This window comes from Rhinatrema bivittatum, chromosome 1 (genome assembly GCF_901001135.1).
Source record: "Rhinatrema bivittatum chromosome 1, aRhiBiv1.1, whole genome shotgun sequence".
Classification (NCBI taxonomy): Eukaryota; Metazoa; Chordata; class Amphibia; order Gymnophiona; family Rhinatrematidae; genus Rhinatrema; species Rhinatrema bivittatum.
Window position 1 is genome coordinate 461,819,646 of NC_042615.1, and position 26,777 is coordinate 461,846,422.

The window sequence follows — 26,777 nt, forward strand, 5'->3', positions numbered from 1 at the left end:
GGACTGCTTTAACCCCACTCCATACAAAGAGAACCCAGAAGCCCAGCAAAACCAGGGCCTGCGGAGACCTGAACCTAGGGAGTCCTGTGTGACTGACGGACTCCAGGGATATCCAGGACTCGCAAGGGGCCTGAACCGGAGGCAGCGGAGCGGCACCCAGGGCAGCACGGGCGGTGAGCCTTCACAGTAATTATAGCATGGGTTATTTTTCCCTATATGCATCACCTTGCACTTAACCACATTAAATTTCATCTGCCATTTGGATGCCCAATTTTCCAGTCTCACAAGGTCTTCCTGCAATTTATCACAATCTGCTTGTGATTTAACTACTCTGAACAATTTTGTGTCATCTGCAAATTTGATTATCTCACTCGTCATATTTCTTTCCAGATCATTTATAAATATATTGAACAGTAAGGGTCCCAATACAGATCCCTGAGGCACTCCACTGCCCACTCCCTTCCACTGAGAAAATTGTCCATTTAATCCTACTCTCTGTTTCCTGTCTTTTAGCCAGTTTGCAATCCACAAAAGGATATCGCCACCTATCCCATGACTTTTTACTTTTCCTAGAAGCCTCTCATGAGGAACTTTGTCAAATGCCTTCTGAAAATCCAAGTATACTACATCTACCGGTTCACCTTTATCCACATGTTTATTAACTCCTTCAAAAAAGTGAAGCAGATTTGTGAGGCAAGACTTGCCCTGGGTAAAGCCATGCTGACTTTGTTCCATTAAACCATGTCTTTCTATATGTTCTGTGATTTTGATATTTAGAACACTTTCCACTATTTTTCCTGGCACTGAAGTCAGGCTAACCGGTCTGTAGTTTCCCGGATCGCCCCTGGAGCCCTTTTTAAATATTGGGGTTACATTTGCTATCCTCCAGTCTTCAGGTACAATGGATGATTTTAATGATAGGTTACAAATTTTTACTAATAGGTCTGAAATGTCATTTTTTAGTTCCTTCAGAACTCTGGGGTGTATACCATCCGGTCCAGGTGATTTACCACTCTTCAGTTTGTCAATCAGGCCTACCACATCTTCTAGGTTCACCGTGATTTGATTCAGTCCATCTGAATCATTACCCATGAAAACCTTCTCCATTACGGGTACCCATAATGCGCTCCGAACTTCCCAAAGCACTCCTTACAAGCAAGTTTGCTTACCATAAATGATGTTTCCCTAGATAGCAGGATGAATTATAGCCATGCTGTCATGGGAACTGTCCATCAGGCCCAGGAGGCGGAGCTTTCTAAGTGATGTCAGAGCTTTGCTCTGAGGCTGCGCGTGGTTTCCCGCGCTGATAATGACTCTCCTCAGTCTGCCTTCACGACCACGCTTGTTTTATCACAAAGTCGACTGTTCAGGGAGGTGGGTGGGTCAGCATGGCTAATTCATCCTGCTATCTATGGAAACACCGTTTACAGTAAGCAAACTTGCTTTTCCCCGTCGATAGCAGGGCTGAATTAGCCATGCTGTCATGGGAGTCCTAAGCTCCACATCACGCTGAATAAGAGTTAGTCAGTTTATGATGCAGCGTGATGAATGTTAAGTGACAGTCGACCCCGTTGAATCCATGGACAATGACTGTAGAAGTGTTTTACCAAACTTTGCATCGTCTGCCGTCTGCTGGTCAAGACAGTAATGGGAAGTGAATGTGCCGCCCATGTGGCTGCTTTGCAAATGTCTACTGGTGGAATATGCTTTAGGTGAGCCACTGATGTTGCCACTGCTCATGTTTGATGAGCCATGGGTCGAGACGGTAGTTTGGACTGACGTTTTTCATAACAGAATTGTATACACTGCGTAATCCAGCTAGAAATGGTGCGTTCTTTTGCTGGAAGACCCGGGGCATTCGGGTTGAAAGACACGAACAGTTGTGATGCCCTGTTGGGTGAATGGGTCCTTTGTTTATAGTAGGCTAATACTCTTTTACAGTCTATGCAGTAGCTTTTCTCGTTCGTTTTTGTGAGGTTTGGGACAAAATGTCGGCAACTCAATTGACTGGTTAAGATGAAATTGGGATATCTTCGGTAGGAACAATGGATGCGTATGCAGGAGTACCTTGTGATGATAGAATTGAAGATATGGGCTATAGTGAACTAATGCTTGTAACTCGCTAACGCGCCTTGCTGAAGTCACTGCAGTGAGGAATACAACCTTCCAGGTGAGAAATCTTTGATGGGAGGATTCCATCGGTTCAAATGGGGGTCCCATCAGTTGTTCGAGAACAAGGTTTAGATTCCACGGTACTGGTGGTTTTGCGACCGGGGGTCAAAGGTGTGTGAGCCCGTGGACAAATCGAGATACTATCGGATGAATAGAGATAGGATGGCCGTTGTGCAACCTGTGGAAAGGCGGCTATCGCACTGAAGTGGACCCAGACTGAGGCTGTAGCGAGGCCTGCCATATATGTGTGTAGGTAGTCCAGTAAAACATCCGGTGTGCAGGTGAGTGGATCAACTCTCTTGGATTCGCACCAAGTTGCATAACGCTTCCATTTGAAGTGATAGTTTTTCCTCATGGAAGGTTTGCGGGATGCCAAGATTACGTCTTGCACCGCAATGGAAAACCCCTGGTCCAACAGAAGGCATAGTTCAATCTCCAAGCTGTGAGATGCAGGGATGAGTGTAACGGGCGGAGCAGAGTTCCTTCCTCTTGTGACAGGAGATTTTCCTGATTGGGTAATCAAAATGGTGTGTCCGAGGACAGTTGTAGGAGGTGTGTGTACAGTGATTGGCGGGGCCACGCCGGCGCCACTAGGATTTACTGCGCCTCATCTTGCATGCATTTTTGTAGCTGTTGCGTTCGTGCCCGTTTCTCACCCTCACTCCACCCTCTCTACTCCGGGGGTGACTCCCTCCGGCTCTGACAGACAGCTGCGAATATGGAGTTCTCCAGCCTCATCTCGTAAGAAACTCCGAACTGGCGTGACGTTATGAAACCACCACGTTCCCAAGGACGTAAGGGCGCGCGCGCTCCAGACTTTGAACCTGCAAGGGCGGAACCTCGGGGGCGTCCCCCCGCAGTGACGTCATCCACTTGCACTTTAAATGGTCTTTGTTTGCTAAACTCAAACAAGTTAGCAAGGATGTGATTCTTACTTCTTGGTTGCGATTCGTCAAGCTACTCTGCTTCTAACTTATCTGGAGTACCCGCTCCACGGGGGCTCTGCTCTCTCTCTTCTTGATTTCAGATTGCCAGAACACTTGGAAGACTCCTCGTTTCCTGTAAGTGATTGCAGACGTGAACACTGAGTTTTATTACATAGGAATCGGTACTCGCTTCACGAGGGCCTACATTCCTATTGCTCTGAAGACTCCCTTCCGTCCAAGACGTTATCGCAGGTACAGAGATCAAGAGTTACATTGGCAAGATTACAGATAGGAACCAGTACTTGCTCCACAAGGGCCCATGTTCCTAGAATCTTATACAGACTCTCTTCTACTCTAAAAGCTATTTCATATACAGCAATTGTGAGTTGTTATTACAGACTGATTGTGGGAACCAGTGCTCGCCTACGGCTCCTGTTCCTGAATGTACTGAAGACTCTCTGTGGCATAGAGACCATTGCAGTCATCTACTATTGTGAGTGTACCATCTTGCATCCAGTATATCCTGTCTACTTACTACTTCTAGTCTCTTTCTACAGCTCAAGCGAACCAGGGATTATATACCAGTATCAGAAGGACTTCAGCCTTGCTGATCACAACGACTCACTACCGCCACCTCTGATGGTCCAGCTTCCAAAGAACTATTTGTGTCTATTTAAATACTCTAACCTAGCCGATGGTCCCTCTCAAGATCTCCACTTGAGGGCGCTGTCATCTACCATCGGCCCAGGGATTCACCATTTTTCTGAGTGTTCATTCTTTACACTAATATACGGTATTATCTACTACCCACAGTAGATCATTAACTCTGCCTAAAGAGTATCAACTAGTGCTAGCCTCTCCCCCTGGGGTAGCAGCACAGAACAATAGCGTCTGTGTGATGAGGGGAATCTGAGGAAACGTGTACATTCGTGGTTCCGTCCAGAGAATGAGAAAAGCATCCTGGGCAACTCTGCTTGGGGGTTGGCCATACGGAGCAGAAGCGAGTCACCTTCCTGTTGGACTCTGTGGCGAAAAGATCTATGGATGGCCATCCCCATCATTGGAAGATAGCCTCTGCTATGTCATGTTGAGGGACCATTCGTGGGGATGGAATATCCGACTTAGTTTGTCCGCTTAAGTATTGGCGATGCCCGGCAGGTAAGTGGCTTGCAACTGAATGGAATGGCAGTTTGCCCACTGCAGAATGGTGAGGGCTTCGCAACACAGACTCCATGAGCCCGAGCCTCCTTGTTTGTGGATATAAAACATGGCCACTTGGTTGTCAGTGTAAACCATGACTCTGTGACCTTGAAGGTGAGATACAAACGTTTGCAGCGCGTAACGGATGGCTCTCAATTCTAGTAGAGTGATGTGGAGGGATTGCTCTCTTTGGGTCTAGAGGCCTTGCGTTTGGAGGTGATTTGAGATGCACCCCCCCCCCCCCCCCCCATCCTTTGCGAGAGGCATCTGTGGTAAGGACTGCATTGTGTGGCAGAAGAGTAAAGGAGCTCCCTTGGTGAGCGTTGGTTTGTGTAATCACCAATGTAAGTCTGCTATCATGGTCTTTGTCAAGGACACTCTCCATTGTAGTGGTTGAGAATGTTGCTTCCATTGTCGTTTGAGACCCCATTGTATGTGTCTCATGCGTAGCCTTGTAGTGGAGACCACGTGAATCGAGGCCGCCATATGTCCCAACACTATCAAGATTTGTTGTGCTGACGGCAATCTGGTCGATTTGAGTTGTCTGAAGAGGAGACTCATGGTGTGTCTCCTGTCTGGTCGGTAGAAAACCCCTGTATCTGATGTTGTCCAAATAAGCTCCTATTAACTGTATCGTTTGTAGGACATGGGTTGGATTTTTGATGATCAAGCCCAATTTGTCGAGGCAATTGATTGTATCCCAGAGAGGTTGTTGCAGAGGGTCTGGGCTGGAGGCCACAATCAACCAGTCGTCAAGGTAGGGGAAAATCATGATCCCCCGCTGACAGAGGAATACCACCACCAATGCCATACACTTGGTGAAAACCCTGGGCGCTGTCGACAGGCTGAAGGGAAGGACTTTGTATTGAAAGTGTTGGCCATGCACTTGAAATGATAGTTATTACCAGGAAGAAGGATGCATGGGAATGTGAGTGTATGCATCCTTGAGATCTATGGAGCACATCCAAGCTTTGGGCTGGATCAGGGGTAGCAGAGATTTGAGAGAGATCATTTTGAATTTTTCTTTGACTATGAATTTGTTCAGTTCTCTGAGGTCTAAGATTGGACAAAGATCCCCCAACTTCTTGGGAATGAGGAAGTAGGGGGAGTAGAACCCCATAAGATGGTCGGTTGGAGGGATGCGGCGAATTGCTTGTTGTCGTAATAAGGCAGCCACTTCCTCCTCCAAATCGGGTTTGGTGGGGTCTGGTCCCTCGTAGCGCTAAGTGAGGGAGCGGTGGTGGGTTCTGGAAGTGGATTTTGTAAACGTAACGAACAATGTCCAGTACCCATTGGTCGGTTGTGATCTCGTTCCATTCCTGGATGTGCACCATGATTCCCCCCACTAGCACTGTCTGCGGCGGTGGCAGGGTGATATTCAAAAAGACGGCTTAGGCTTGGTGGGAGCAGAAGGTTGTTGAGCCTGTGGCCGCTGGGCCCATGGTCGTCCCCTGCGGTTTTGGTTCTGCTGATTTTACGGACGGGGAGTCGTTTGAAAGGAGGGGAGACGATAAGACGCATACGGTCAATAAGGCCGGCGTTGGAAGATGTGTCTCCGGGGCAGTGTAGAATATCGGCGTGAAGTAGAGTAGGCTTGAGGAGTGGCTAGGGATTGTACGGCTACTGACTGCTCCTTTAGTTGAGCCACTGTTTCCTGAAGCCGGGTCCCGAACAGGTTGTCACCTTTACAGGGCAAGTTGGCCAACTTGTCGTGGACATAGTCTCTAATGGAGCTGGCTCTGAGCCAGGCCACATGCCTTGCTGGTAACGAAGCACAAGGGACCAGAAGTGCTGCGCACCCATAACCACAATGCCAAAATCTGATTTGCCTAATTTACAATTGCTTTACTTCAGTATATTATTGCACCTCTCACCCAAACGAGTCATTGTACCAAGGAAGCTGCCTTCGTATGAGCATAAAGGAAGCTGAATGATCCTGCCACCTGCCCCTGCTGAACCCACAAAGTCTGGGAGGAGACCTCTGAGACCACATAGCCCTGAAGCAATCGTACAGAGTGGAGTTTCCTAACCAGTGTGCCTTCAGGTCTGATCAGGTGTGTAATGGAAAAATCACAATTGCCTGCTGCTCAAATACAGACCAGCACTTAGGCTCTGCTCTCAGCATAAAATAGTAAGAAGAGACACCAGTGGTGGCTCTTAAATGTGCAAAAGCTCCTTTCTGAGAACATGTATAAATTAGGCGTGCCTCTTCTAGCTAAAGCATTAGCCTTGGAACGTGGTAATTAACTGGCAGCATTCAGGGCATGGATAGCTGGGCCTCGCTTTGTGTGGCACACAATACAATGCACACAACACCTCCTCATCTTCCTTGTCCTGAGCCTCTTCTGAGACCTTTCAGTCTCTGTCTTATGTCTAGGCTGAGTGAGATGGAAGAGCTTGCACTAAGCACTAGAAGTGACTCATGCCGAGTGTTGGGTAGTGTAAACATATATCATCGGTTTCCACACATTCACTGAGACCGTGTAGCATGATGTGAGCAGCATAATGAACACAATATAATAACCACACCTGACGAAACACGAGCCGTGTCGGGTTGGTGCTGCTCCTAAGGCAGTCTACGTTCTGTGAGGATAAGTGTCCTTTTTCCTACTAAAAATGTTTTTAAAAAAAATCTGTTAAATTAATATAGTGAATGTGTGGAAATCAATGATTGAAATGTAAAATACAGTCTTAAGTGACAAGTTTGACTGTAAAGCAAAAATATTTAAACACTGCAAAATGGGCAGTACAAGAGCTATTCTAGATACGGCGAAAGCTCTCTCAGTTTGAGGTTTCCATGCTCACGAACACAAAAATTATATAGAAGTACTTTAAATCAGTTCAAGTTTATGACCTTTCCTTGTTTATGATATTGATTAATACGTTATAATATACAGTTTATTTAGCTAAGGTGTTGGGTAGCAGCAATGAATGGGCATATGGGCAGCCATGTGTAGAAGGCAAGACAACTACTTTTGCTGAATGCCCACACCACATTTACATCTCCCTTATCCTGTCCTTGTATATAGAGAAAGCTGGTTCATTGTGATGTTTTCATGTGTGTCTCCAACCTTCCGCCCTTTGTTTTAAAATTTGGAAGAGAGGCTGGTGGTATTTTCAGTATTTCCCTATCCTTTGGCAAATGAGACCTTTCCATGTCCACAAGCCACACAATTTTTTTTTAATGCAATTTCAAAAACATTACAAGAACACCTTGTTTAGAAACAGGAGGTATACAAGAAAAAAAAAAAGAAAAAAAGTTACATAATACTTTCAGGGAAATAAGTTGTATAACCTCAAATTTTAAGGAAAAGGGAAGGACAGGAGGAATATAAAGCAGAGATTAATAAAGCTTAAATAAGGAAAAAAAGAAACACTAGAAAAAAAAAAAAAAAGACACCAGTTACATTATACTCGCCGGATACATTACAATGGAGAATCTAGAAGCACCCGAAGCTGAGATGGTTAAAAAAATATATATAATTACCATTATTATATCTGACAAAACATTTACAAGGATAATGCAATATAAACTGACCACCCTTAGAAAGAACCTCAGAGCGTAAGGAAAGAAATTTCTTCCATCGAAGTTGGGTAACCCTTGTAAGGTCAGGGTATACCCATACCTTTTGACTATAGAGTAATAAGGAACGATTGCGAAAGAAGAAAAACGTAAAGTGTTATCCCGAACCGAGGAAAAAACAAATATCACTAACATTGTCCCTCAATGTGTAACTTCAATCTCCTGGGAATTTTGAAGAAAATCTGTCAAGTACAATGAAGGTCCAGTATCACCTTGAACTTCCTCAGTCTGAACTTGAGGCAAGAAATAAGCAGAATTCAGGATTTTAAGAATTTGGGAGACATAATTCTGAAATAATTCAATAGGAGAATTCTTTAATAACTGGAAAATTATATACCCTCAGATTTAAAGAACATATCACATTTTCAATGTTCTCTATTTTCTTGTAGTAAATTATATCTGACTGTGTTAAATGTTGCTGAGTTTTTTCCACAACAGTTAGCCGAGAATCCAACTTCGAAACCATAATTTCTTGAGCAGACAACGTATTGGAATTTTGCTTGAGAGAATTATTAGTTTCCATATCTACTGCAGTTAGTGTGGAAATAAATGTTTCCAAATTAACCAAAGCATTCCAAAGCACTTCCAGGGTGATTATAGGTGGTTTAAGTTTAAATTTACTAACCTGGGCACCTACTTCATCTCCACAAGTATGAGGAGAAATCATACCTGCCCCAACAGAGGGAAGTAGGCTTCAGTTCAGAGGGCGGAGAAGGAATCACACAAATTTATTTATTTTAACAGCTTTTTTATATAGACATTAAAATACACATCATATTGGTTTACATTGAAACGAAAAAGGTGGAAAATTACAATAAACAGGGAAAGGGGAAACGGGACAACTGATAAAGAGAACTAAGAGGCACAGAAGAAGCGAACTTAGCAAATTGAGCTAATGAGGAAAGAAAGCAATATGAGCGGGGATTTTCTCCATAGCTTGTGCTGCCACCGGTATTGAGGGTAAAATAGCCGGTATTGCAGGTAAAATAGCAGCACTCGCCTCTACTTTCAGTTGGATTCCCGATGGAGGCAGAGCCCCTTGGACACCCTCTAAGGCAGCCAGTGGAGCCAAAGTTCCATGCCGAGGAGACTGTGTTGCCAGCACTCCCAGGCTAAGGGAGATCTCGTCGGCCAGCAGAGAAGACGTCCACTCCATGTCTTTCTCTGCAGCGGCCATCTCATCAGAAGTAAGTGCTGACGTCGCCCCCAAAGAATTCCTCGATCCGATGTTGAATCAGGCCAGGTAAGGGACAGCTAATAACATTCTCCCTGAGTCTGGCCTTTCGCTTGGTGTGAGGCATTTTTTGTGAGGGAAAAACTATAATTCAAGAAAATGCAGAGGAGAGATTCTTTGCGTGCATCTCAGTGGGCGGCCATCTTGCCCCTCCCGCCGCATAACAATTTTGTTAACTTAGGTGTGCATTCGGCTTGAAGACGTTTGGAAAAACTGATAGAGTGGTTGCTATAATTAATTACCTGCAACATGAAGCACAAAGTGCAACAGAGTAAGACAGCACAGATCAGGGAGTACTCAACCCTTGAACAGACCAACAGGAAACTAGTGACTGGATCCAGAAGCAGGGAGACTTCAAGTCCTTTTGTGGATTGCAAACCGGCTGGGGGGATCAGAGGCAGAGAATGGGATTGAATGGTTGGTTTTCTCAGTGAAGAGAGGTAAATGGTGGAATGCTTCAGGGATCTTTTAGATATATTTATAGAGGGAGAAGTGATGAGTGAGGTGATCAAGTTATTTAGAGTTGTTGAATCAAGTGGATTTTGATGGATTGCAGGAGGCCCTTGTGAGACGAAGAATGGGCATCCAGCGGAAGATGAAATTTAATGTGGACAAGTAAAAAAGTGATGCACATTGGGAAAAATAACCCACGCTGTAATTACAAGATGATAGGTTCCATATTAGGCATTACCACCCAGGAAAAAGATCTGGGCTGTGTATTGAACAAATACATGGACATCATCAGCTCAGTGTACTGCAGTGGTTAAGAAAGGAAATAGAATGTTAGGAATTACTAGGAAAGGAATGGTAAATAAAACAGAGAATGCCATAATTCCTCTGCATCGCTCTATGGTGAGACTGCACCTAGAATACTGTGTGCAATTCTGGTCGCTGCATCTAAAAAAAAATAAAAAAAAAAATATATAGTTGCACTCGAAAAAGTTCAGAGAAGGCAACCAATATGCTAAAGGGGATGGAATGGCAAAATTTATAATTTCTATTTATCCAGCTAATATTACTACCTCTGCTGTTCCCTGGTCTGACCATTACTTAATACACCACCATCACTGGCATTAATTCAGTCCTTCCCACTTATACCCACTCCCCCTGTGTCTATCTATAAACGAAAGCATAGTGACCCGGCTCTTTTTAAAAAAAGACAGTTTCTCCCTTTGATGTCTAATCTCCCTGATGAGTCTACTAAACTAATGGTCGATACTTGGAATTCTGCTATACTGAGTACTGAAGTCAAATTATCCCCAATAAACAAGTTACAATTTGTAGGAAATGACATCATCCTTGGTATACACATGCCTTATCTACATTTAAAAAAAAAAAAAAAAGTCTGCAGAACAGAAACTGTCTGGAGGAAACATAGAACCTCCAGTAATCAAGAACACTATATCCACAAGCTGACATAATATAGAACAGCCGTCAGTTTGACAAAGATGAATAACACTGGTCTACATTTGAAAAAAAAGATTTCTGATGACCTAATTATTTTTGCTGATTTTACCCAAATGAAAGGTGCTCATTCCAAATATGAAGTCAAAAAATATGCAATGTGTCACATTTTTTCACAAATGAAAGATTTTTGATTAAAGATCATAAAGTCGAATATCAAGGGTAATAAGAAGTTCTGAAGAAGCGATAGCACGTAATATTTGTTTCATGCAACAAACAAGTCTATCGTCTAACCAAGAGAGCAATAGTTGTGTAAATTTTAATTGTTAGGGAGAAATTTTCTCTCCAATGGTTTTGGGGCTCTCACCACACCATTGGAACTCTGAAGCTGAGACTTTTTCTCTGACATTTAGTCCACTGCCTCAGATTTTCAACACATGTCCTGGACACTTTATGTGGTGCCCAAGGTTTGTCCTGGTCACCCAGTTTAACCCTGAAATATGCACAATAAGCTTTTCGTACAAAGTCAGATATATTTGTCCTTTGTTTGGGTGTTGTAAAACAACCACAAATGTAACAGAATATATCAGGATCATTCTGGCACCGTCCACGAACTATTCAAGTGTTGGATGATATATTCACAAAAACAGATTTAACAGAGTTAAATTTACTGCGACTTCTAAGCCTCTTGAACGGCTGAATGCTGCTGGTTTTCACGTTGCTTATATAGCCATAAAATGCCGAGTCAGCAGTTTTAAACTGTTTAATAAGCAGTCTTCCTATTGGTTATACCAACTGAGTATTCAACATGTCTTTCTGCGCATTAATTATCTTTTTGCGTATTCAGCAAATCTAAATAATAATGTTACGTTATTGCTATAAGAGTTTACGAGTAGACAGCATTTTGCGGAAAAACCAGACATGACTGGAGGAAACTGATGTGATTTTTGGATTCAGCACACATAATAATGGAGAAATTATTTACCTGATAATTTCGTTTTCCTTAGTGTAGACAGATGGACTCAGGACCAATGGGTATAGTGTGCTCCTGATAGCAGTTGGAGACGGAGTCAGATTTCAATCCGACTTCAGCACTACATATACCCGGTGCAGGAAGCTCTGCTCTTCAGTATTCTCAAAAAGCAATTGTGGATATATGTGTGTGTTTGAATAACTTGAGTAACTTGATTAACTTGAACTGGTTGACGTGATTTCTAGCTGGAGATCGCCAATGCCCTCAACCGAGAGACACCCTGCAATTATGGATGTCTTAACTAAGGGTAAAGGCTGGCTTACCTGTGCTTGTCTTGCTTTCGGGGATTGTCACCTGAGGTTTCCGGATTTTGGGGCAGCCGTGGGCGGGATACTGAGTCCATCTGTCTACACTAAGGAAGACGAAATTATCAGTAAGTAATTTCTCCATTTCCTAGCGTGTAGCAGATGGACTCAGGCCAATGGGATGTACAAAAGCGACTCCTGAACCGGAGGCTGCCCGTGGCCCACTTAGTACTGCCCTTGCGAATGCTGTGTCCTCCCTGGCCTGAACATCCAGGCAGTAGAACCTCGAGAAGGTGTGAATGGAGGACCATGTCACCGCCTGCCAGATCTCGGCAGGTGACAGCATCTTGGTTTCTACCCAGGACACTGCCGGGGCCCTTGTGGTCTGGGCCTTGACTTGTAGAGGTGGAGGCTTGCCTGCCTCTATGTAGGCCGCCTTGATTACTTCTTTGATCCAGTGGGCTATAGTTGTCCGCGAGGCTGCTTCCCCTTGTTTCTTTCCGCTGTGAAGGACAAACAGGTGGTCCGTCTTTCGTACGGATTCCGATCTTTCCAGGTATCAAACTAGAAGTCTGCCGACATTAAGATGGCGTAGAAGGCGTGAGTTTTCAGAGTCCTTATGCTCATCTGGATATGGTAACGAGATGGTTTGTTTTAGATGGAAATGAGAAACCACCTTTGGAAGGAAAGAGGGGACAGTGCATAGCTGTATGGGTCCTGGTGTGAATCTCAAGAACGGTTCCCGACAGAATAGTGCTTGAAGTTCGTAGATGCGACGGGCTGAACAAATTGCCCCTAGGAATGCAGTCTTCAAGGTCAGGAGCAATAGGGACAGACCGCGTGTAGGTCTGAAAGAAGCTCCCGCTAGGAAGTATAGTACTAGGTTGAGATTCCATAGGGTAGCGGCCACCTTAGTGGTGGTCGGATTTGCTTGACCCCTCTCAAGAAGCAGGAGACGTCTGGATGGGAAGATAGACTGATGCAGTCCACTTTGGCTCTGAAGCAGGCCAGCACAGCGAGTTGAACCTTGATGGAGTTGAGAGACAACCCAGTCTTCAGGCCGTCCTGCAGAAATTCTAGGATCATGGGAATTTTGACTGTCCGCGGAAGGATGTCACAGTCTTCACACCAGGCTTCGAATATTCTCCATATTCATATATAAAGTTAAAGATGTGGAAAACTTGCGTGCTCGGAGCAAATTGTCAATCACTGCCCTCGAGAATCCGCTCTTCTTCAGGCGAGTCCTCTCAATGGCCAGACCGTAAGAGGGACTCGAGTTGGATCTTCGTGGAGGTAGACACGGGGGGTTCCTCGCCAGAAGTCTTCGCATGTCTGCATACCACGGCCTTCTTGGCCAGTCTGGGGCCACTAGAAGTACTAGCCCCCTGTGGTGTTCTATCTTGCGGATAATCCCGCCCAGTAGTGACCATAGAGGAAAGGCGTATAGCCGGTCTTCCTGTGGCCAGGTCTGGACGAGGACATCGATCCCCTGGGATTCTGGTTCTCGTCTGCTGTTGAAGAACTTGGGAACTGGGTTGCCAGAAGATCCATGGCTGGTGTTTCCCAGTGGTTTACATTAACTGGAAGGCTGTGGTCGATAGCATCCATTCCCCTGGGTCTAGACTCTCTGCTGAGGTAATCCGCAGTGATGATGTCTTTTCCCGCAATGCGGGCGACTGAGATCCCTTGTAGGTTTGCTTCCGCCCATGCCATTGGGGGGGGGGGGGGGGGGTCTATTTTCAGGGACACCTGTTGGCTTCTGGTTCCTCCCTGGCGGTTGATGTAGGCAACTGTTGTGGTGTTGTCTGACATGGCTCTGACAGATTCGTCCCGGAGTCTGTGACTGAACCATAGGCAGGCTAGTTTGACTGCCCGTGCTTCTATCTGTTGATGTTCCATCCTGACTCTTCCTTGTCCCATTGCCCCTGGGCCGTCAGTTCCTGGCAGTGGGCTCTCCACCCTCGTAGGCTTGCATCCGTAGTGAGCAAGACCCAGGTCGGTGGGGATAACCTTACTCCCCCTTGCTCAGATGGTCTTCTTGTAGCCGCCATTGGAGCTGAGTCCACACCTCCTCCGGTAGCTGGAGGCAAACAGCGTAGTCCTAGGACATTGGGTTCCATTGTGATAATAGGGAACGTTGTAGCAGTTGCATGTGGGTTCTTACCCATGGGACAACGTCCAGGGTTGATGTCATGAGGCCAAGGACTTGGAGGTAATCCCACACCTTGGGACGAGAACATTTCAGCAGTTTTCGCCACTGGTCCATCAGTTTACTTCTCCTTGTAGGGGGAAGAACGACCTTGTCTTGTTTGGTGTCGAACCGGACTCCCAGGGATTCTAGTGATTGGGAGGGCTGCAGGCAGCCCTTGGTTGTGTTGACGACCCACCTGAGATTCTGCAGTAGATTCTTGACTCAGGTGGTCACCTGATGACTTTCCTCTGGAGGAGATTTTGCCCTGATCAGCCAATCGTCCAGATATGGATGTATGAGGATTCCTTCTTTCCTCCATGTCGCCGCCACTACTACCATGATTTTGGTGAACGTCCGAGGGGCTGTAGCTAGCCCGAAGGGTAGCGCCCGGAACTGGTAGTGATGGTCCAGGATCGTGCAGCGTAGGAAGCGCTGATGATCATGATGGGCCGGGATGTGGAGATAGGCTTCTGACAGATCCAGAGAGCTCAGAAATTCTCCCGGCTGTACCGTCCTTATGACCGAGCGTAGGGTTTCCATGCAGAAGCGTGGTACCCTCAGTTAGCGATTGATGGACTTGAGGTCCAGGATGGGCCAGAACGTGCCCTCTTTCTTGGGGACTATAAAATAGATGGAATAATGTCCAGTATTTTGTTGGTGCGTGGGCACCGGTGTTATTGCCTTTTGGGCGAGTAATTTTGTCAGTGTGGTTCCCACCGCTGTCCTCTTGGAGAGGGAGTGGCACGGTGATTTCACAAATTTGTCTGGAGGGATGCTGTGGGAGTTCAGATAGTATCCCTCTCGAATGATGCTTAGGACCCAGTTGTCTGATGATATCTCAACCCATCTTTGGCAGAATAGGGCAAGCCTGCCCCCTATGGCTTCTTCCTGTGGATGGGTCTGTTGATTCTCATTGTGGGGTGCGGCTGGGGCTTGGGCCGGCTCCCCTCTTGTGTTTGTTCCAAAAGAACTGGACCCTGCCTGCAGGGCGAGGTGCTTATGTATCTTTGTACGGTTTAAAACGCTGTGATCCTCTGCCCTTAGAAGTTAGGGGAGAGGGGCGTTGGCTTCTTTTGTTCTTGTCCTCCAGTAACCGAGGTCTGGGGATTCGCCCCATTTGTCAGCTAACTTCTCCAGTTCGCTTCCGAACAGGAGGGCTCCTCTAAAGGGCATTCTCGTGAGTTTCATCTTGGAAGTCGTGTCGGCTGAAAAGTTTCAGAGCCAGAGTTGCCTTCTGGCTGCCACAATGGATGAGACTCCCCTGGCTGAGGTATGCACCAGGTCGGAGGTTGCATCCGTGAGGAAGGATATTGCTGGTTCTAGTGTTTCGACGGGCGTGGTGGCGTTCCTGGCAAGTGACAAGCAGGCACGTGTCACCACGGCACAGCAGGCAGCAATCTGCAGTGACATAGCTGAAACGTCGAATAACTGTTTAAGGATGGATTCCAGACATCTGTCTTGCGCATCCTACGAGTGCCGCTCCTCCTTCGACTGGAATGTAGTGCGCTTTGTGACAGCGCAGACCATGGCGTCCACTTTGGGGAACCCCAGGAGTTCTTTGGCTGAGGGTTCCAGGGGGTATAAGGCTTTTAGGGCCTGCCCTCCTTTGAAGCTGGCCTCCAGCGCATTCCATTTCAGCTCAATCAGTTGTTGTACGGCCTACAGCATTGGGAAATGGCGTGAGGCCTGACAGAGCCTGACCAAAACAGGGTTAGTCTTTGGCTCCGCTGCAGTGCTTGTGCCTGGGATGGCCGGCGTCTTCAGGATCAGAGACACGAGGTCTGAGAGCTTGCTTTGGAGAAGAAACGCATCATAGTTTGGTATGGTTCCGTTCCCGGAGGGATTTCGCCTTCCTCCAGGGAATCTGGTTCTTCCTCCGAGGAGTCCATGTCCCCTAAGGGGAGGCTTTTGTCCGGAGGAGGCACGTCTGGGGGGGGGCCGAGAGGGGCCTGGAATTTGGTCCTCTGGTGGAGGCTGTGGCTGTAGAATCCCACCCAGGAAAAGGTTCCTGGGTCTATATTGAACCCAGCAGCGTTCCCCGAGGGGCTCAACTGAGGAGAGGCCAAGCCAGTGATAGAGAGGTCCGGGTTACTGTCGTTGGTGGAGTCTGATTCCTCTACTGGCAGAGGAGGGCCTTGTCCCGGTTCCCCCAGAGCCGCCTCGCACTGTAGGCACCGGGCAGTAGCCACTTCGTGTTGCGCAGCTCTCACATGGCAGGCTGGGCAGAGGGCTTGCCCCTTGGCTTTCCTGGCCGGCGGTGCCATGATTTGTGCGCGTGGAGTCATTCAAAACTCGTCTGTGCGCATATATGCGCGCGCCGGGAGGCTTAGTTGTGCGCTCCGGGTGCGTCGACGCTGTGCGCATGGGATTCAAAAGATGTGCGTGCGCCGCTGTGCTCACAAGTAGTTTGTGCGCCTGGCTCGCTGCTATACACACGGGCTCAGTTGTGCAGACAATATGGCGATCACGGGGGCGAAATGGCGTCGGCGACCACGCAGGCAAGATGGCGGCCCCCTGGAGGGTCTCCATGTGGGAGGACCCTTGTGCCGGATCGGGGTCTAGCCCGGATGGGGCTGCTCAACCCAACTGAACAGACGCCGGAAGGACGATCTGTGCGGCTATCTGAGCCTTGGAGACCGGAGACTTTAAGAAACGTTTTTTACCTTACCTTGTCTCAGTGCTTCCCGGTCTCATGCTGGGCGGTCTCTGGCTGCAGGGAGAGAGGGAGATTACCTTCACCGCCGTGCTCGGTACTGCACCCGCTGCCTCTCAGCCACTCCCGTTTCCTGGGGGCTAAGTCCACGCCGGGAGCCGGCTACCGGACAGAGGCTTACCTCTGAGGGATCTCGGAAATCACCTCAGGAATTCTAGACTGGGAGAGGGACCCTTAGGTATCACCGCAGGAGAGTGGGGCTCCTCTGTAGAGGTAAGATTTCTTCTGTATTTTTGAATTTTCTTCTTTGGTTTGGATTTTCTAATGCTGTGCAAGCGTGTGTATAGTCCCGAACTGCTAAGGAGATGGAGAAATACTGAAGAGCAGAGCTTCCTGCATGGGTATATGTAGTGCTGACGTCAGATTGAAATCTGACTCCGTCTCCAACTGTTATCAGGAGCACACTATACCCATTGGTCCTGAGTCCATCTGCTACATGCTAGGAAAAGATCACATGTTATCTTGTAGTCAGCAAAACTGATGTAGACACTAACACTGCAAAATGTCTCACCAAGCATCGCAATAATGGACCTAAATATCCTAAGACCAACTCTTACTCAGAGCTATGCAATGCTTTTGCAAACCACTTCAGCTCTAAAATAACAAACATTGTTTTTTATCTCAGATGATTATTTACTTTTAGATTTACGATTTTTATAACTGTTCTTATGTTAATAATAAAACAATTATCAAACAAAATTATGTATTTTTATTCTTCAATCGTCCAGGCCTTTTTGTGTTGGGCGATCCATAAATTCAATACATATAAATGTAGTTCTTTTCCATCATAAACTCACTTATCTCAACAAACACCCACTAATGTTCCTGAGATCATTTGGGACATCACCAGTAGCAAAATCATCCCAATCATCTCTAAAATGAAGTCCTCCACATGTCCCTTACATCCTTGCTCTACTGTCTTGTTAAAAGTCATCAGGGCTGACATTTCCTTACCTATGGCTCAAATTGTTAACACCTCCCTATCTACCTGCACCCTTCCATTCTCTCTCAAAACTGCTTCGGTTCTACTTATAAAGAAACCTTCAGCAGATAGTACAGAATTTAGTAAAATTCCATCCCATACCTTCCTTTCCTTTCTATCCAAAATAATTGAATTGGTCATTCTCAAAACAGCTTACTCAACACCTCAAATTATTCCATATTGGATCAATATCAGGTCAGTTTTAGACCTCATCATAATATAGAGACGTTATTAATATCTAGCAATGATTTAATCTACCATGGATACGATTCTGGAACCTCCTACATTCTTATTTTTCAATATCTCACTGCTGCCTTTGATACCAACCACCATGATAAACTTCTTTCTTGCCTTACCAATACAGGCTTGGCAGCAACAGTATATGCCTGGTTCAAATCTTATCTGCATGATCAGTCACAACACATACATCTATATTCAACTACTTCTTCATGGTCTCCTATCAATACTGGTGTTCGCCAAAGTTCAGCAGTTTTGGTTACTTTATTCAATATATACCTTGCGCCTATCTGCCCACTTCTTTCCAACTTAGGACTTTATCGCCTTTATGCCGATGACATTCAGTTTCACTTTCCGATCAGGCAGAACTGGCAGTCCACTGCTCAATTTATTACCCCAGGTTTATCTCATAACAAGCTTTGCCTGAAATTACCAAAGACCAAAATTACAATACTAGGTAACACTGCTTTTACTGATATGCCCAAGACATTTTCCTTTGGCAATGCCACAATTCAAGTTTCCCATTCCTCTAGGAACCTTGGAGTCATTTTTGATCCTAAACTTGATATGAAATCACACATCAAGTCGGTCTTACAAACATCCTACTATAAACTCAGTCTCTTCAGACATGTTAAGCCTCTTCTCAAACCTGACGATTTCCGTACTGTTCTTCAATCTTTGATACGTATGGGAATCGATTATTGTAATTCCCTTTTCATTGGTCTCCCACAGTCTACGACGAGGCCTCTCCAACTTGTCCAAAACTCTGCAGCCAGATTACTTTCAAACTCAAAATTACATCACCACATTACTCCTATTTTGTATTCCCTACACTGGTTACCAGTGCAATGGCGGATAATATGCAAAATAATATCCACAATAAATAATCTGTTACACAATATCAGCAGTCCCTGGTTACTTTCAATTCTTCATTTTTGTGTCCCTTCACAAAGTTTTAAGGTCAATAAATCAATACCTGCTTGAAGTGCCCTCTCCCAGATAAACCAGGCTGGCAGTTACATGTGATCATACTTTTTCCATCACAGGCCACATCATCTGGAACTCCAATCCTCCCTCCATCAGATCAATACCCAATGCTAAGGATTTCAAGAAAGCCTTTAAAGGCTACTTATTCGCCCAGGCATATAAAGATCTCTGCATGTCCTAACTGTCCCCTGGGCTAATATGGCTTCTGCAAGAATATAGGGCTATGAACCAGGAGACCAAGGTTCGAGTCCTGCTGTCGCTCCTTGTGACCTTAGGCAAGTCACTTTACCCTCCATTGCCTCAGGTACAAACTTGGATCGTAAGCCCTCTGGGGATATGGAAATACCTACAGTACCTGAATGTAATCCACTTTGAAGCACTGAAAAAACAAGTGTGAAAAGCGGAATATAAAAATCTAAATAAATAAAAACTCATCACTTTCTTCAATTCTTTATTTATCAATTAAACAATTTTGTTACAAAAAGTATATCTTATAACATGAAATAATACAGATCGAAAGGAAAAATTTCAAATCAGGAATTAAACATCTTAGGTAACATCATCTTTCTGTATTGACCAAATAGGAAATTACAGGAGTAGTAAACTATATGGAGCTTTACACTACATCAATTTCAAAAAATAAAACTGTAGGTATCCCTCCTCACTTACTTTCTTTAGCCTGAACCTCGTCTCCCAGCAGTACCCCAAGATGTTCCGGTATCGTAAACACATAATTGTTACCCTTAACTTTAACAAAACATTTACATGGATATTTTAATAGGAATTGTCCTCCCTCCTCTACTACCCTTTTCCTATAATTTAGGAATTTCTTCCTCCTTAATTGTGTAGCTTTTACAAAATCTGGGTAAATCCATCACTTTAATTGTTCAGGCAATAATCAGCCTAGTCCTAAAAACCTAGGCTGTTTATAGAATTTTTCTTTGTTTATATAAATCATTTACTCTGTTGTGGGTTTTTTTTTTTATGTTTTGTTACTTATTGTGACCTACCCCAAACTTTGGAGGGCACGGCAACATTCTTTTAAATAAATAAAAATAAAGAGGTTAGGGCTTTTCATCTTGGGATATGATAGAGGTCTATAAAATCATGAAAGGACTGCAATGGGTCAATGTGAAATTGCTTATTAACTCTTTCAAATAATATGAAGACGGGGGGGGGGGGGGGCACACTCCATGAAGTTAGCAAGTAGCACGTTTAAAACAAACTGGAGAAAATTATTTTTCACTCAATGCACAATTAATTTCTGGAATTCATTGCCAGTAAGGCAATTAGCATAGCTGGATTTAAAAAAAAGGTTTGGACAAGGTCCTGAAGGAAAAGTCCATAAACTGCTATTAATCAATCTGACTTAGGGAATAGCCACTGCTTATTACTGCTATTAGTAGCATGGGGATTTATTTACTGTTTGGGTACTTGCCAGGTACTTGTATCGTGGATTGGCCACTGTTGGAAACAGAATACTTGGCTTGATGGACACTTGGTCTGATCCAGTATGGCACCTTATGTTCTAAATATTGTTGAGACAAGAGATGTCTTTTAGTCTTAACAGGAGAACATATTATCCTTACATTCAAACTGGTAGAAATAATGAAATTCTACAGTTATTTAGCAAAGCAGTACCTTCTTTAGCAGTATCTTCTTTGTTGTTACTCCATGGCTACACAGTCAGGAACCCTTTATTTAGATTACCTCATCTCTAACTTTGGGCCTTTCGGCCTCCAGGAAAATTACCTTCAGAAGGTAGAACAAAATTTTCATATACTAAGGCGAGAATAAAATAAAAAAAAATTGAAACCTAACATGCTTGTCTATAAGACAAGATGGCCAAAGTTTATGACACCTATAGGGCTGCATCAAGAAGAAAGCATAGCATCTTACGGTCATGGTGCCCTAATGATGTCAGAATCCAGCCAATGTGCAGCACTCTGCCCATTCCATCTCTCACCCTCCCCCCCCCCCCCCCCCCTCATTTCTCATCCTGCACAATACAAACCAATCTACCCCTTTCTGCATTGGTGGGTAAAAGGTTGGCAGCACAACAAGCCCTGGGTCAAAAAATCTGCAATACTTCTTACAAGTGACACATGAAAAATTAGGAACATAAATGGCACAGCATATTCAGCAGACACTCTAATGGGCAGCTGTAGGATCTCCAACAGTAAATTAGTTTGGGGAAACGAGGCCTTGGAAGTTGCCCACATGCTACTGCATGACTAGCAGGCTACAGCTACTTCATTTACTTGCTGAAAATCACTCTTTTGCATGCTCAGTTACAGAATGGTAAAACCGTGCTGGGTGCCAGGCTGGTTTTCTCAGGATATGTTATCATTAGATAATGACCAACCTTCTGTCTGATGAGGTCAGCTCTTGAAAGATCCATGCTGCGTTTTGTACTCTCTGCAGTTATTGTTATAAGATCATTCCAAAACTAAATCTGGGAGAGGGATTCACAAGTCCTTGCTTTTAAAAAAAAAAAAAAAAAAAAAAAAAAGTTGTTTTTTTTTCTATTTTACATATCTTGGGAAGCATAGAGCTTTTCTTTTTCCACTGGCATGCCTCCTCTCAACTCCCTTTTGTGTCGTGTTTGGATCATGAGCTAAAGTAAGCTTGCTCCCACTTTGGTACAACAATCTGTTGAGTACGGGGCACTACATGATGATGTTACATTGTACAAGACTGTACTGTTTCAGGGATGGCAGAGGCAGCCACTTCCGCCACCAGCAGCAGAGGCTCTGAGGCATTTAGCAGAACCAAAGACAGCAAATTTGGATGTTTTGCAGATGGTGATACTTTCTAACAGGACAAATATAAGAATTATTCAAGGCATCTTTTTAGATTTGTTTTTCTTGGTCTGATAAGATGGTATCAGACTCTACAAAAAACATGGAAATAAATGCAAAAGCTGAGAATTACTGTCAGCCAGCGGCTACAGCCATCCATGTGCAGGACTTCAAATACTACAATACAAAAATTATGGTCTTTTTCTGCCATCGTGTTTCTAGGTTTCCAAGTCAATTAACACAGAAACATGAAATATGATTGCAGATACAGACATATTCGTTTCCTGTTGGAATTCCACATAGCCTATTTAGTGTCCAGGTTCACTCTAACTTCCATGCAGCTGGGGATCATCCCATTCTTTTTTCATGGTTGAACGGAGATGTTCTCAAATGCATAGGTGAAAAGTAGAGGAAGGAGATATTTTATCAGGAGATGCTAGTAGTAATTTCAGACATATTTATATTTTGAAGGAGAATCCGGGGGGTTGTAAGACCTGAAGGAATCTAGTTTTTAGGAGTTTTAAAGTAGGGGAATAATGTTAGGTTAATGATTTTATGTTATGGATGTAATGTATGCTAGCCTTAGTTTTTACAATGTACTTTAGTAATGTAGGTTAGCTCTAGGCTTTTCTTATATTTTTAATTTTTTATTGTATTTATTTGTTGTGAACTGTTTCGATAGACTGAGCAACGGTATACAAAAAATGTTAAATAAATAAAAATATGCTTAAATGAGCGCCCTAACTAGCCTTTAAAATACAAAGAAAAACCCATATATTCAAACCTGGAACATGAAAGCTCTGATATGCATGATCTGCAACCTGTAAAGGCATGAAATGCGCAAGCTCTTTTGTGAGTGCTGACAGCACTGCACCTCCAGCCATGCCCTGTACCATCTCTGACCATAAAGTTCTTTCTGAGCCATAGAAAGACTTACTCACAGCCAACGTGAGAAGATGGATAAGCAAAACCTCCTGCAGATTCTTAGGCTGCTTGTTTTCACATATATTTTCTCCTGTTTTGTGACCCATTCCCTCAAACTGTTTTACACATTCCAAGCCTCTTTTGCCACAAGGAGGAGTAGACTCAGTCGCCAATAATTATTACCAGCTTCAAGCTGTTGATCTCCACAAATGTAGAGGAAATTAACTAATGGAACTATTATCCTTTACCTGGGGCAAGCGCCACACCTGAAAATAAAAGGAGACAGGAAGGACTGACCCACATAGCACTTACCCTGGCTGGCCAGTGTGGATAACCTTTCATCTTTGCAAAGATCAGATCGCCGGGTTTGTAGTCGTCATGTGCCATGCTGAGGGATGGGAATGGGTGCTGCTCCCACTTTCCTGTGACTCAAGGCAGCGTTCACTCTGCCCTGCAGGAAAAGAAAATCACACACTTCAGTCCTGGCCTGGAAAGGGACGCCAGCCTCTTACTGCTAACATCCATACAATTTCAAGGACCTGATGGGTTAAAGACAAAGCAGGTAGCAATACTCCATTCCGCAACAAATAAGCAACACTTACTTAAAAAAACCAAACACACACAAAAACCGCAAGGCAAAAGAAAAACACACAGGGACACAGCATCTGTCTCACCCATGGGTAACAAGGGAAACATGGTGCTACAGCTCATTCCCAGGGCACTGTGTGCACTCCCCAGCCAAAGAGAAATGGAGTTAGAAAGAAACACATCATCTGGCGGGGCACTTGTGAGGGATGTGGTGAAGGCCAGTATATTAACAGATTTCTGGACATGCTTGGGACTGATATGAAGGGCAGTGGTAGGCAAAAAGACTGAAGGATTAGGCAAAAGAAACAATAGTGGGGGAGGGAAGGGGAAAAAAGTGTGGGGGAACTGGAGTTGGGTTGCAAATAGGCGTAGCAATGGCACAGGTAGCGAGCTACTATCCCATCGATGAATCAAGTGAAGTGGAGCAGATAGTGGGTACAAACAGTCACGATTTTATCAGACTATTTCAAAATCTAATACATAAATATTCCTATCAATTAAAACAAATATCTCAACCAATTAAACATTAACAGCCCTCCCTCTCCCCTGAGTCCAGCTCAACAGTCCTTATGATCTGTGGCTATGGTTGCTCAAGTCCATCCACTGGGGCTACTAGACTTACTTCAGGATCCCGACCTGTTGCATCGCAAGACCAAGTACACCTCAACCAGCACTTCATGATCTGTGGCAGCGCAAGGCCTACGCATTTCACTTCTATGACCACCCACCAGCTTGTAGGCTGACTCTACGGGGGCAACACTTGGGTGTGTGTGTGTGTGTGTGTGTGTGTGGGTTCCCAGTTGTACCTAGCAGGTTCTGCCAATATTCCAAGTGACTTGCCCTCTACACCAACCCCTTTGCTGGACCTAAGGGAAGGATAGATAGGCTCCCACCAAGTTGCAAGTGTCATTTCCCTCCTGCAAACCCTCAGGACCATAACACTCCAAAATCCCCAGGCTTACACCTGAGTGGGAGGGTGGAAGCTCGCCATCCACTGCAAAAAAGTGGCCTAGCTATGTTAGCAGCTCCTTAAGTAAAGACCCAGGCAGCATCACCCACTGCTTGCTCCAATTGGCCAACCGGCCCTACGGCTGCCCCCATTCCCCATCATGCTGCCAAACACTTAGTGGGATGAGAAGAAGAAAAAAGAAGCCAGAAAGGAGGATAGGGACTACAAGGCTGGCTATTCCCCTCAGCCCCACTACGGTCACCCAGCTCAGCACTAGGCTTGCACTGCATGCTTACTTAACCAAAATGGAAATATCTCAAGTGGGCAGACTGCTTGGGCCAAAGTGGTCTTGCACGGTCCTCATTCACATTGAATACGTAACCCGTCTCTGGAAAACAACCTCCTTATGCCCAAACCAGTTCTTCTTATTCTGACTGGCCCCACCCCCGTCCCCAGTGTTTACCCATAGAGTGAAAGTAAAAGCGCAGTGAGAAAACGAAAGACTGTAGACCTGCGTTACCCACCAGCTCTTTTCGGGCCAGACGGACTGGAAGATTTTTCCCATTTTGGGTTAGGAGAAAAATGCGTAGTACGTCTGGCCCCCCTGCGTGCGGATAACCGGGGGCACATCCCCGCCCCCTTTTCAAACAGCTTGCACAGCCCGTTGATGGGGGGGAGAGGAAACGCCCCCCACCACAGCCTACACACATTAAATAAGAAGAAGATGAAAACCTTGCTCGGTTGTGTGCGAGTGCGGAAGGAGGGGCTGAAGAAGCAGATGTTAAGTGCAACCAAGAGCAACGACAAAAAAACAAAAACAACACAGATAGCGAGGAGAGGGCAACAAGAAAGACACCAGGGGCGCCCCAATAACAGCAGTGCAATAAGAGCCTGTAGGCAGCAGTCGCCGAGTGTCGCAGCGCGCGCCGCCCCTCCTCTCGCGCTCTCTGCCTTACCTGCTCTCCCCGCTGCTGCTGCAGAACCCCGGGCCCGCGACCGCCGCGCGCTCACTCTCCCGCGCTGCCCGCCAGAACCTTCCACCGCCTCCTCCCCGCCGGAGGGGGAGGGTTATTCCGCCCTCAACTCCCTTCCCGCCTCCCGCACTACTCCCTTTCCCTTTCCGCTTCTCCGCACCCTCTCTGCCCGGGCGAGCAAGACAGAGCATTCCGGTCCCATCCAGACCCAGGAGCCAAAACGTCCGTACAAAGAGAAATTACCTTTCTCCTCCCTCCCCCTATAGAAGGTTGGAATGGTGCGGTCCGACCTTCCCTCTTGTCCTCCCTGCCTCTTCCCCCTCCCTTGTAGCTTAGCATGAATCGGCTCAGTCGCAGATGTGTGCGGGGCTTTTGCGGCTAGCTCGGCACTTGAAACCAGCTAATTGGAAAGGCACGCATCCTGGCACACGGCGGGCATATGCAAAAAGTCATTCTCGGGGGCTGTGTGCTTTTGCCGAAAAGGACAGGAAAGGTTATGTGTAAGCCGTAGCTGCTCTTTTATTTTGGAGGGGTTTTTTTTAAATATATTTTTTAAAATTTGCTTTCCAGTGTGACGGGTCTTAGGCCATTTTTTAAGGTTAGCAGCAAGTCGTCCAGTGAAAATGGAATTGTATCCTATAGCAAATGTAACACTTGGAATGTTCTTTGTTTTGTTTGCCAGTGGTTAGTGGGCCGCTCATAATGCTGCAGTGGCATCTTACATACAGTTCGGAGGATGCTGAGAAACAATAATTGTGAGAGAACTTTATAAGGAACATAAGACTTACCATACTAGGTCAGACCATAGGTCCATTAAGCCCAGTATTTTGTTGCCCACAGTGATTAATCAAGTCACAGTACCTGACAGGATCCCAAGGGGTAGATAAGATTCCAAGCTGCTTATCCCAAAAATAAGGATTTTTCCAACTCTACCTTAATAATGCTTATTGGACTTTTCCTTTAGGAACTTGTCTAAAATTTTTTAAGGCAATTACAATTGCATCTTTCACCACATCCTCTCGCAATGAATTTCAGAGCGTTATTATGCATTGAGTAAAAGTTTTCACTTATTAGTTTCAAATGTATTACCTAGCAACTTCATTGTGTGTCCATTTTATAGACTTCAGTCCTATCTCCCCTCAGCCTACTCTTCTCTAAACTCTATAGCCTTTCATCATTGGGGAATTGTTTAAATTGCAGTTCTGTAATCCCAAATGAAAAAAAGGATAAGAAACACACAAACAGAATCTCACCATATGACCCTCAAACCTTAAAGAATGTTAAATTGGCATTCCTAATGGAAAATGCTCCAGTCTGAGCAAATTCTGGTTTAAAAAAAAATTTGAACCTGGTTGAACATGACTTGACTATTCAAAGCAAACCTGACCCAAACCAAATAGGAGACATTTCTCCCATCCCTAATTTTAAGATAAAAGTGAAGCGATACATACTTACTACTGTTTTGCTTTTGTTTTTATTTATACTGCTCTCTGAGATTTGTTAGACAATTTGTTTACATTACAATGTTTATTTTGATCTAGTTTACCCTCTTCCAAGTTCCACAACCTTGTTCTATGTAATGCCTATTGGCAAAAATTTATGTTCAGTTTCAATGTAAACCGATGTGATTTGTA

The 26,777-nt window shown here is 45.0% G+C and overlaps 1 protein-coding gene across 4 annotated transcripts in view; it reads right to left on the reverse strand.

Annotated features, from left to right (window-relative positions):
- Window positions 1–25,282, reverse strand: part of PSIP1 (PC4 and SFRS1 interacting protein 1) — a 249,383-nt gene extending 224,101 nt beyond the window's left edge. For 3 of the 4 annotated variants that reach the window (XM_029605901.1, XM_029605884.1, XM_029605909.1), the window contains exons 1-2: window positions 25,126–25,282; window positions 22,945–23,083 (exon numbers count right to left, since the gene is read on the reverse strand). In XM_029605901.1, coding sequence (XP_029461761.1) covers window positions 22,945–23,019 — 75 coding nt within the window. In that variant the 5' untranslated portion in view covers window positions 23,020–23,083; window positions 25,126–25,282. Of the gene's footprint in view, window positions 1–22,944; window positions 23,084–24,693; window positions 24,815–25,125 lie in introns of those variants that run through there. The other variant, XM_029605894.1, reaches the window with a different exon arrangement.
- Window positions 25,283–26,777: the final 1,495 nt, after the last annotated feature.